This window comes from Garra rufa, chromosome 14 (assembly GCF_049309525.1).
Source record: "Garra rufa chromosome 14, GarRuf1.0, whole genome shotgun sequence".
NCBI lineage: Eukaryota > Metazoa > Chordata > Actinopteri > Cypriniformes > Cyprinidae > Garra > Garra rufa.
The window spans coordinates 13285141-13297169 of record NC_133374.1 but is presented as its reverse complement, the minus strand read 5'-3'; the positions used below and the strand labels follow the sequence as shown (position 1 = coordinate 13297169).

The following is a 12029-nucleotide window of genomic DNA, read 5'->3' as shown; positions in this document are numbered from 1 at the left end:
ATGTGGTTCATCAATATGTCACAGCATGTCTGACGTCAATGAGATCAAACAAGATCAATCTCAAATAAGATTTGGTTAAGGTTTTCAGGAAATATCGAACTAAATTTCAATATGTTCCTCACAAAACGTTATCATACGACTTCAGAGGACTTGAAATACTCACACCGAATGTATGGACAAATATTATGATAATTTCATAAATTTAAAATGGTTCTTTTCTGAGAGGACTTACTAATATGTACAGAAATGAATCAGTGAATCATTTATTTGGCCTGTGAATTGTTTATTTGCACAAACTGTTCAAATGAAAAAGTTAACTAAATGAATCAGAATTCTTGTTGAAAACCGGCAACATAAAAAAAAATTTGAACTTGAATGAATGATTCTTAAGAGCCGATTCTTTTTGTTGATTAATAAAATTAAATTCAAACGAAATTGGAATTGTTAAGAGGAATAGATATGGAAAAAGGCGCTTTCTACAGGACTTTCTACTAAACTTCTTTGTTGTTCTATGGAAGAAATAAAGTCAAACTGGTTTAAAATGTACCTGAGAAGTTATGGCAGTATTGTCAAGCTTTGATTTCTTTAAAACCAGACAGAAGGCATTCATTATATTTTATTTACACCAGCTTTTGTAAAAAATTATGAAGATAGGGCCCAATGAAATCTGTTTTATTTTTTCCCAAATTCCATTTTAATTTTTTACAAAATTCTGTCTTTTTCTGTTTTGTATTTTTTGTTTCTGTTTTAATTTTTCTAGACTCTTTTTTAAATGGTCGTCTAAATTGAAATCATGAAATTTTCAGTAAACATTTAACATTCTATTTTTGACCAAATTCTTAGTTTTCCATACATTTTCTGCATTCCATTTTCATAACATATTAATAATCAAAAGCATATCTAATTAATACATTTAAAAAAAAAAAAATCTAATTAATTATTATTTTATTTATATCTTCTTTCCCCCAGAAATACTATTTACATTTTTCTGGTAAATAAATTCTGGTAAACATTTCTTAAAGATTTGTGTTTTAATAATCATTTTATTAGTAGTAGTACTATCATTGAGTAATACATTTTTGTTACAGTTTCTTCAAGTTAAACCGAAATTTTATTTCGACAGGTTGCTGTGAAGACCTTTAAAGGGGTGCTATTATGCTTTTTCACTTTTTGAACTTTAGCCAGTGTGTACATTTGGGCATAAAAAACATCTACAAAGTTACAAATCTCAAAGTCCACTTGAAAGGGAGATATTTAGTTTTTAAAAAGTCCCTTTTCAAGAACTACAACGAACGGCTCATTTGGACTACAGCGTTTGTTTTCCGCATGCAATGATGTCACAACGCAGTATCCCGCCTACAGAAATTCAATTCGTTAGTGGGTTGGGGATTAGCCGAACTTTAACATGTATTATGGACAGCCACTTCTGGGATGCTTCAGCGAGCCGCAGGTCGTCTCAGCTTTAACTAAAGAGTCTGCGAACTGCTCCGGAATCCATGCTGGAGCCGCGCCATTGACGTGCGGTATAGAGGTTGCAAACACACGCAGAGTCGCGGCTGATGTAAACCATAGACTGTAAAAAATATGTAGATGTAAACACGAACATTGACTAGTGATCATCCGTGCACACGCTGAAGCCGCGCCGAAGACATTTATTCATCATTCAGTTTTGATAGCTTCACTAGCCTTATGGTTTCGGGCATGTAAATAAATACATTAGCACAATAATGATAATATCATGTATCGGCGATCTCGCAGGCTGACGATAGGACCAACAATACTGTAGAGTTTTATGTACTCACCTTTCATGCATCCTAGGTGTATATGACTTCCTTCTTTCAGACGAATGCAATCGGAACTGAACGGTATAGATGAGTGTTTCTCTCCATCAGTCCAAAACAAGTCGATCCATAATAAAAAAGTGCCTCACATGGCTCCGGGGCGGTCGGTAAAAGCCTCCTTTAGCGATCCGATGTGTTTTTGTAAGACAAATAACCAGATTTAAAACGTAAGAATCACTTTAATCTAGTTTGCTGCTTTGGGAAGGGGCGCAGCAGGGCGGAACGCGGTCTACACTGTTTGCCAATCATTTGGTTTTTCAGAAGGCGGAACCCGGAACTAATCGAGCCGTTTGTGCCAGCCTAGGGAGAAAGCTATTGTAATAATGTAAATTATGTGAAAAATAACGCGTTTTTCGAACCACCAAGCATGAGAGCATGTTCAAGTACACCCCCAAAACAAAATAAAAACTTTGTAAAGGAGCATAATAGGACCCCTTTAAGCTTCTGTTTGTATATGATATGATGGTAGTTTTTCTCAAATGAAATGGTAAAATGCTCAGGAAGTGACTCTCAGAGCAGTTTTAGAGATTGTTTTTTGGCAGCAGAGGCTGAAAACACTGCGAGCGTTGCACGCTTTAGTATGTGTGTAGTAAACAAAACCGTGTGTCTGCGCCATTCATTCACACAGACACGCAGAACATGAAGAATTCACATTTAAATAGCATTTTTGCGATTTAATATTCACAGACACTAGAGTCCATATCATGTTTTGATTTAGGTGTACTGACTTACATCTGATTCATTCATCCAAAATGTGACATATTCCGTGATATTCCACATTATACAGTACATTCCATTTTTACGAATTCCACAATCCCGTCTGCATTTTCCGGATCAGGGCCCTATGAAGACACTGTATTTTGGGCCACAAAAAACTGAGTTTTACCAGAAAGAAGAAACCAAACTGTGAAATCTGAAGATGCACCACTCAAGGCTCTTGTCAAATAGTTTGATATGTCTGAGGTGTTTTGACATCCTCAAGCCCTTTCTTAAGGAAATCTCGCTTTAACAGACAGCTACTTGTGTGATCTTTGGATATGTGCATGTGTAGGTGCAAGTGCATGTGTCTCAATAGCTGAATGTGTTAAACCAGAAAAAAAAAAGAGGCCGGAGGAAAGGTCACCTCCGCAAGACACACACACACCCCAGCACTGTCACTGCATCTGAAAAGGTCAAGTGTGTTTCCTGTAGTGCACATACACACACACTTTTTTCCTCAGGCAGCATGGGCCACAAAATGGCAGAAGTTTTGATACACAATCAGTGGCATTAAATGCACAAACACACAATTTACACATCCTGCAGCATATACAATTCCCATGTCTCCCCGCGGTTCTTTCATTTTTATGAGTATGTGTGTAAGACAGAGCTATTATAAGAGGCAGAATACAATTTCGAGCCCACCGCAGTCTACGGGGACTGGTGGACACACACACACATCCTGTCTGCTGCGAGCCAAATCATGATTGATGAAGCCGGCATTAGGGTAACATTATAAGGGACAGTGGCCGGGCCTGTCCTCTGTGACATCATTCAGGTCAGCGCTAGATTACATTAGTATCGAGCAGTGCACTACATTACGACCTTCACTGTGGAAAAGCAGCATGGAGAGCTCTGCAGAGGAGCAGGATGCTGTTTCATATGAACGAATGAGTGTGATCTCAGGGGAACAGGCCAAAGGAAATGGATTACAGATTAAATACTGGACTAAGAAATTAAGATAGCAGATTCTGTACAGACATTACATCAGTTGATGTAACATAGTTAGCAGAGTAATATGACATTAGTAGGCCTACATGGGACTACACAAGAATACTTCTTGTGTGCAAAGAAAATGTGTTGTGTCTGACACAGAATATTTTTTCGCACAAAAAGTATTCTCATAGCTTTATAAAATTATGGTTGAACAACTGATGTCAAATGGACTATTTTAACGATGTCCTTACTATCTTTTATGGGCCTTAAAGGAACACTCCACTTTTTTTGGAAATAGGCTCATTCTCCAACTCCCCCCGAGTTAATATGTTGATTTTTTACCGTTTTGAAATCCATTCAGCCGTTCTCCTGTTCTGGCGATATCACTTTTAGCATAGCTTAGCATAGATCATTGAATCCTATTAGACCAGTAGCATTGCGTTCAAAAATGACCAACGAGTTTCCATATTTGTTGTATTTAAAACTTGACTCTTCTGTAGTTATATCGTGTACTAAGACCAGTGGAAATGCAAAGCTGCGAGTTTATAGACCGATAAGATTAGGAACTACACTCCCATTCCGGCGTAATAGTCAAGGAAGTTTGCTGCCGTAATATGGCCGAAGCAGGCGGAGTATTATCAGAAATGAGTTCCCAGCTAGTTTAGCATTTGCACATGTGCTGCGTGGTATTACTGCTCCTGCTTCAGCCTTATTACGGCAGCAAACTTCATTGACTATTACGCCGGAATGGGAGAGTAGTTCCTAATCTTATCAGCCTAGAAAATTGAAGCTTTGCATTTCCACTGGTCTTAGTACACGATATAACTACAGAAGAGTCAAGTTTTAAATAGGACAAATATCGAAACTCGTTGGTCATTTTTGATCGTGATGCTATTGGTCTAATAGGATTCAATGATCTATGCTAAGCTATGCTAAAAGTGATATCTCCAGAACAGGAGAACGGCTGAATGGATTTCAAAATGGTAAAACTCAACTTATTAACTCGGGGGGGGGGAGTTGGAGAATGAGCCTATTTCCAAAAAAAGTGGAGTGTTCCTTTAAACGTAATAGTAGGGTTGCTGTCTTTGTAGGGTCAGAAAGCTCTCGGAATTCATCAAAAATATTTTAATTTATGTTCTGAAGATGAACGGATTTGGAACAACATGAGGGTGAGTAATTAATGAGCATAATGATCATTTTTGGGAGAACTACAGTGCCTTGCGAAAGTATTCATACCCTTTCATTTTTTTTTCCACGTTTTGTTATGTTGAAGCCTAATGTTAAACTGCTTAAAATAACTTTATTTCACAATCTAGACTTCATACACCATAATGACGAAGTAAAAAACTGTTTTGTAACAACTTTGCAAATTTATCAAAAATAAAACACTGTGATTCCATTGCATAAGTATTCATACCCTTTTCTGTGACAGTTGAAATTTAGCTCAGGAACATTCCTATCGCTTGTAGATGTTACTATACTTAGAGTGGAGTTAACCTGTGGCAAATTCAATTGAATGGGTTAGGAAATTTGGATTTGGAAAGACACACACATCTTACTAAAAGGTCTAAAAGCTGAAAATGTATATCAGAGCAAGAACCAAGGCCTGAGATCGAAAAAAACTTCCTGTAGAGCTCAGACACAGGATTGTGTCAAGCCACACATCTGAGGAAGAGTTTCAGAAGAAAATCAGCTGCATTAAAGGTTCACAGAAGCATGTAGTCTCTATTATCCATAATGGAAGACGTTTGGAACAACTAGGAATCCTCCTAGAGCTGACCTCCTGGCCAAACTGAGCATTCAATAGAGAGGGTCTTGGTTAGACTTGTGACCGAGTAGCTGAGGGTCAGTCTAGTTGAGCTTCATGATCATATATGTAGATAAGAGAAACTTACAGAAGGACAAACATCACTGCAACACTCCACCAATCTGGGCTTTATGCTGGTGTGGCAAGACTCAATCCTCTCCTCAGTGAAGACGCATGAAAACCCATTTGGATTTGGCAACAAAGCACCTAAAGAACTCTCAGATTCTCTGGTCTGATGAACCAGATGATTCCAAGCTTCATACCCAAAAAGACTTGAGGCTGTAAATACGCTTCAAATTCAAGTGCAGCGCTAAGGGTGTGAATACTTATTCAATGTACTTATTTCAGTGTTTTATGTTTAACACATTTGCAAAGTTGTCACAAATATGTTTTTGCTTTGTTATTATGTTATGTGGAGTGTAGATTGATGTGGGGGGAAAAAGTTATTTAAAGCAGTTTAAAGGAACACTCCACTTTTTTTGGAAATAGGCTCATTCTCCAGCTCCCCCCGAGTTAATAAGTTGATTTTTACCGTTTTGAAATCCATTCAGCCGTTCTCTTGTTCTGGCGATATCACTTTTAGCATAGCTTAGCATAAATCATTGAATCCTATTAGACCAGTAGCATCGCGTTCAAAAATGACCAACGAGTTTCGATATTTGTCCTATTTAAAACTTGACTCTTCTGTAGTTATATCGTGTACTAAGACCAGCAGAAATGTAAAGCAGCGGTTTTCTAGGCTGATAAGATTAGGAACTACACTCCCATTCCGGCGTAATAGTCGAGGAAGTTTGCTGCCGTAACATGGCCGAAGCAGGCGCATTAATATCACACATCGCCTGAAATTAGATCCCAGCTAGGTAACTTCCAATGTGACCGGTGCTAAGTTTGTGTAATTCCGGTTGTTGCAGCTGTCAGAGTTGCAGCTGGTAAATTGTTAGTGGCTGGATTTACCTGTGTGTGATTAGCTATGGTTATGTGCATTGTAAGGGGCTGTGATAGTAAGTCGAAGACGTAATCTACTACCATCTTTCATAGAATTCCCACGAAAAAAAAAAGCAATTTCGACTAATGAATCAATGGCTGGCTGCTCTGAACATAGATCTCAAAACACCGTTAGAAACGATCAAGAAATGGCGTGTTTGCTCCGAGGATTTTGAACCAGATGACTATTTGGATAGTTTTACCGGTACTACAGCACGGCGTCTAAAGGACACGGCGATCCCAACAATCTTCAAACTAACGTTACAGACAGGACAACAAGGAGCATCGCCCACGGCTGTAAGTGAAACATGATTAATTGCTAACGTTACCTGTGAAATGCAACCCCTGACGACTAGGTTTGGGCGAACAGTTGGCTTAGTATTTGCTATGACCAAATTCCATGTGTGATTGCAAAAGAAAGTTATTGCGAACAGTCGGTGGTGTTTTAAAGTCAGTTTTGAGTAAAATTGTACATCATGAATGTAAGCCTGAAAATGCAAACTGACAGTATGCATTTAAAATCTTTATATTATATAATGTAGCAGGAATAACTTACTCTTGCGACAGCTGGCCATTAGGTCCACTCGGCGTGTGACGTTTTTTCTAGTTTATTTTGTCAAACCGGAAAAAAAAATCGACTATTGCAGGATGCAGCATTGCATCCAAGTCCTCGGATGTTGCGACCTGACACTTCCTCATCAGGTAGATCCACCCTTGCCATCGATGGCAATACCTAGTCCCACTCGCGACAACACAGGCACTCACTTTTAGTTGGCATGGGTTGGCAAGCCCCACCAGCGCGAATCTGCTCTCCTCATCCCTTCTGTCCCAGGCAGTTCAGACACACTTTCTTGTCTTTCGCGTACCAAAACCTTAGCTTCAGTGAATTCTGGTTCAAATTGATACGGTTTAGGATCTGCACCAAAGTAAATATCTTCTAAATCGTCTCTCACAAATGTCTCCATGGCGAGGAACGCTGTCTGTGCTGTGCATGCTCACGTTGGATATGTTGACGGAAGTAAACATTTGCACATGTGCTGTGTGGTATTACTGCGCCTGCTTCGGCCATGTTACGGCAGCAAACTTCCTTGACTATTACGCCGGAATGGGAGTGTAGTTCCTAATCTTATCGGCCTAGAAAACCGCTGCTTTACATTTCCGCTGGTCTTAGTACGCGATATAACTACAGAAGAGTCAAGTTTTAAATAGGACAAATATCGAAACTCGTTGGTCATTTTTGAACGTGATGCTACTGGTCTAATAGGATTCAATGATTTATGCTAAGCTATGCTAAAAGTGATATCGCCAGAACAGGAGAACGGCTGAATGAATTTCAAAACAGTAAAAATTAACTTATTAACTCGGGGGGAGTTGGAGAATGAGCCTATTTCCAAAAAAAGTGGAGTGTTCCTTTAACATAAGGCTGCAACCCTTTAAAAGAAAATTGTACAAGAATTTTAATCTGAATCATTTCCCAATATTCTCAAAGCTAAACTGAAGAGAGAGACAGAGAGCAATGGTCAGGAGGACAACTACTGTCCTGGACTCTGAGATAAGGAAGGTTCACTAAGGTCCACTACTGTATCTACAAGCCATGTGTTGAAGAGAGTTGTTGTAGTTAGATTGCAAGCTTGACTCACCATCCTGTTGATCCTGACAAAGTCCTCTGGTTTCTTTGCCCAGGCTGGTAGTTCTACATCACAAACAGGGACACCGTCGTCCCTGTCACCCAGACAGTAGCCATTACTGTTCACAAACATCTCCGGCAGGTAGTAGAACTCAGGGATCAACTCCTGTGAGGTGACGAAGAAGAGGACAAGAGGGAGAGAACAAGCAAGAAGCTCAAATCAAATCCAAACATTGCCAAAACAGATTTATTAATATTGTATAGGGATACAGGGAACAGGGGAGCTAATATGCACATGCAAAAATACCAATGCTTTCAACATTGCATGTTTTGAGGTCCAATTAATCAAAATGTTGGCGATGTTTCAAACGGCCATGGAAAACGACCCCAGGAGACCAGTGAAGGACCATCAGAGTACATTTAAAAACACTCGGAGAGTGTGGGAATGCGGCAAACGCACGAAGATGGGGGAGGGTGAAATACAAAGGAAACACGAGAGATGACAGAAAACTTTATTAATGTTTGAAGTGAGCTGATGGATGAATCTGCTGAAGTACGTGAAGCAGGTTTCGTTTTGTTGTGCCTAGAGGCTAAACTGGTTTTTGGTTGAGTAACCATGATTCGAAATGACAGAGGAAAGCATAACGCTTTTAACAAACTTTAAAGTTTTTTTTAAAAATGATTACACTCATTAAATGGCGACAAATATGTTTCGAATAAAACAAAAACTGGACTGGAACATCTAACATTTTCTTTTTAAAGGTGTTGCATTTTAACCCCTAGTTGTGCTTCTAGAAGTTTAAATACACAAATGTGATCCTGGACCACAAAACCAGTCATAAGGGTCAATTTTTTAAAATTGAGATTTATACATCATCTAAAAGCTGAATGAGCTTTCCATTGATATATGGTTTGTTAGGATAGGACAATATTTGTCTGAGATACAACTGTTTGAAAATCTGGAATCTGAGGGTGCAAAAAATCTAAATATTGAGAAATCGCCTTTAAGGTTGTCCAAATGAAGTTCTTAGAAATGCATATTACTAATAAAAAATTAAGTTTTGATATATTTACGGTAGGAAATTTACAAAACATATTCATGGAGCAAAATCTTTACTTAATATCCTAATGACGTTCATAAAAGAAAAATCAACAATTTTGACCCATACAATGTATTTTTGGCTATTGCTACAAATATACCCGTGCAACTTATGATTAGTTTTGTGGTCCAGAGTCACATTTTTTGCTTAATTATTCACATGCATCCCTGACCCTGATAGTCTCTTATATCCACTAAAGCTGCCACATTCCCAATCCTTCTCTGTTCTCACTGCCATATCAGTGCAAATTACCCATAATTCCCTGTGAGAGACGCCTCTGTACATTGGGGCATGTGCACACGAGGAATGTGACCTCCTCCCCGTTTAGTGTCACTCAAAAGCTCTTGCCTTTGAAGAACCTTTAAAACCATTTCAAATCATTTAAGACCTCATTCTGCCTGCACACATCTGAAGCTGACAGGTTGAATGTTTTCTCTCCGATGCTGCTGTTTTGGATTCAAGTTGCTGTTATACAGCGCCTGTTGAAACGAGCCGTTTAACCACGTCCCCTTGGTGTGTATAAGAGAGTTCTTTAAAGCACCATAAAACTGAGGACTTTCACAGGCAGGGTCACAAGAAACAGTATGCCTACAATCAAACACAGCATGCATTTGCCAGAGGGTCAGTATTTAAAAATACACTCTCTTTTTATGAGCGTTAAGCCCCAATTTTTCAATAATCCTTTAGAGTGTCTCAGATTTCTATCACACCAGACAGCTCTAAAATGCTAACCTCATGTCTACATTGTAAGCCACCAATAGACTGTCAGCGCAAGAAGATTTCAAGCTGTATGTCTACTCTGAATATTCACTAAAACAGTAATCCCAATTATTATCAATATTTATTATATCTATCTATTATGTGTTAAATCTACTATCATCAATTTACAGCAGTACTATCAAACTATTTTTGATTTTTACATGAACGATGTAAGCAATATTCTATGTATTAGAGTGAAGTATAAATTGACACTGACACTATCAGTCAAAAGTTTTTGAACAGTAAGATTTTAAAGAAGTATTTTCTGCTCACCAAGCCTGCATTTATTTGACCAAGAGTACAGCAAAAACAGTAAAATTATGAAATATTTTTACTGTTTAAAATAGCTGTTTTCTATTTGAATATATTTTATAATGTAATTTATTCCTGTGATTTCAAAGCTGAATTTTTAGCATTATTACTCCAGTCATATGATACTTCAGAAATCATTTTAATATTCTGATTTGCTGTTTAAAAAACACTTTACAGGTTTCTTTGATGAATAGAAAGTTCAGAAGAACAGCATTTATCTTAAATAGAAATCATTTGTAACATTATAAATGTCTTTATCATCACTTTTGATCAATTAAAAGCATCCTTGCTAAATAAAAGTATCAATTTCTAGAATTTCTTTCCCAAACATGAAGTAATGATGCTGAAATTTTAGCTTTGATCACAGAATTAAATTACATTTTAAAAATATATTCAAATAGAAAACAATTATTTTAAATAGTAAAAATATTTTGCTGCATTTTGGATCAAATAAATGCAGGCTTTGTGAGCAGAAGAGACTTCTTTAAAAACATTAAAAATCTTACTGTTCAAAAACTTTTGACTGGTAGTGTATGTTCAGCTTTTTTTCCAATAGCTAACTTTTAACTACATTTTAATTTTTCGGATCATCAGTCATCAAAGCTCTATAAATACTGGTCACAGACAGATATTTACTCACTAAAAAACTCACACAGATTATGTTTCTGTGCCATTTTAACTCATATTTTGATGCAGTTATATCTACATTATATATAAATGTGTGAGTTGTTTATTTAAATTAGTCTTCCCATTAACGCCATTTTATTGTTCATTCAAACTGATTCACGAATGCAGAATGAGCACGAACACAAGAGGCTGGATTTATCGCATGCACCAATCACAGCGAACATAACCAGTCATATCCAATCATATTGCGATGAGGCATTTCCTCCTCTCATGTAAAGCTTTAGGGGTTTGTTAAAACTAAATGGGCTCAGGGGAGGCGAAAGAGACACGGACTCATGCTGTAACTTTACTTGCTGGTGCCGTTGTTGGACAATGTTTCTTTAGAAAAAAAAAAGTAATTTATACCCTTTTTTATACAATATTTTTTTCACATATCAATCACATCATCTAATTTCAGATGGAGGGGAAACTTAAAGTAGCTGGAGTTGTTCTGCTGTGCACCCAAAATAGAAATAAGACATCTTGTCACCTAAATTTCCATTGAATCCAATGTAGATTCTGCTATTGATTATGAGCAATCTAGTTTTGTTATTTTGTGTGAATGTTAAACATTAAGGAGATATATTATCATCACACAACAACTAAAGTATCTTGACGGTACCATATTGGTTCCAAAATTAAAGCCAAGCTTTAACACATCCTCGAGGGCAACAATCAAAATTGGACAGAGCTCCATCTCGACTCTCACAGGAGGTTTGGTTTCTAAACTTTGCAGACAGTTACTCAGTCGCGAACAGTTTGGGCTGCTAGCGTCGTGATCCACGTCCTCAGCCCGCTCGGCTCGTGAGCCAATAATTCCTCTACAGCCTCATAATGGGCTGACAAGTCAATCACACTCAGACTCTTCAGCTTTACACCGTTCGCCCTAATGACACCCTCCTGGAGAGCTGTCACCGGGCAAGACTGCCTCGTCCCACTCCTTCAGACAGAGCACCGCCAACAGATTATTGAGAAACTGGTGACGATTGGGGGGAAAGTTACTCTTTTTGCTCTTAGCAGGAGGCCGGAGTGCTGAGCTGATCACTCGCTGGTTGTTTTGACAATACTTAAAAGCATATTCTGATACCTTGGAAATGATAAAACATTGTCAAATTGGCAGGAAATATCTGACTAAAATATCTATAGATAGATCTGTGCATATACACATATTTAGAACAGAAATAGATCAATGATACAGCATAATGACCTTTATAAGACAAGACCAGTGCTGAGGCAGT

General features: G+C 37.9%; 1 protein-coding gene across 2 annotated transcripts in view; it reads right to left on the bottom strand.

Moving 5' to 3' along the window:
* nbeab (neurobeachin b) overlaps positions 1 to 12029 on the bottom strand; it is a 401639-nt gene that overhangs the window by 67902 nt on the left and 321708 nt on the right. For both annotated transcript variants that reach the window (XM_073817484.1, XM_073817485.1), the window contains one exon: positions 7968 to 8120. In XM_073817484.1, coding sequence (XP_073673585.1) covers positions 7968 to 8120 — 153 coding nt within the window. The remainder of the gene's footprint in view (positions 1 to 7967; positions 8121 to 12029) is intronic.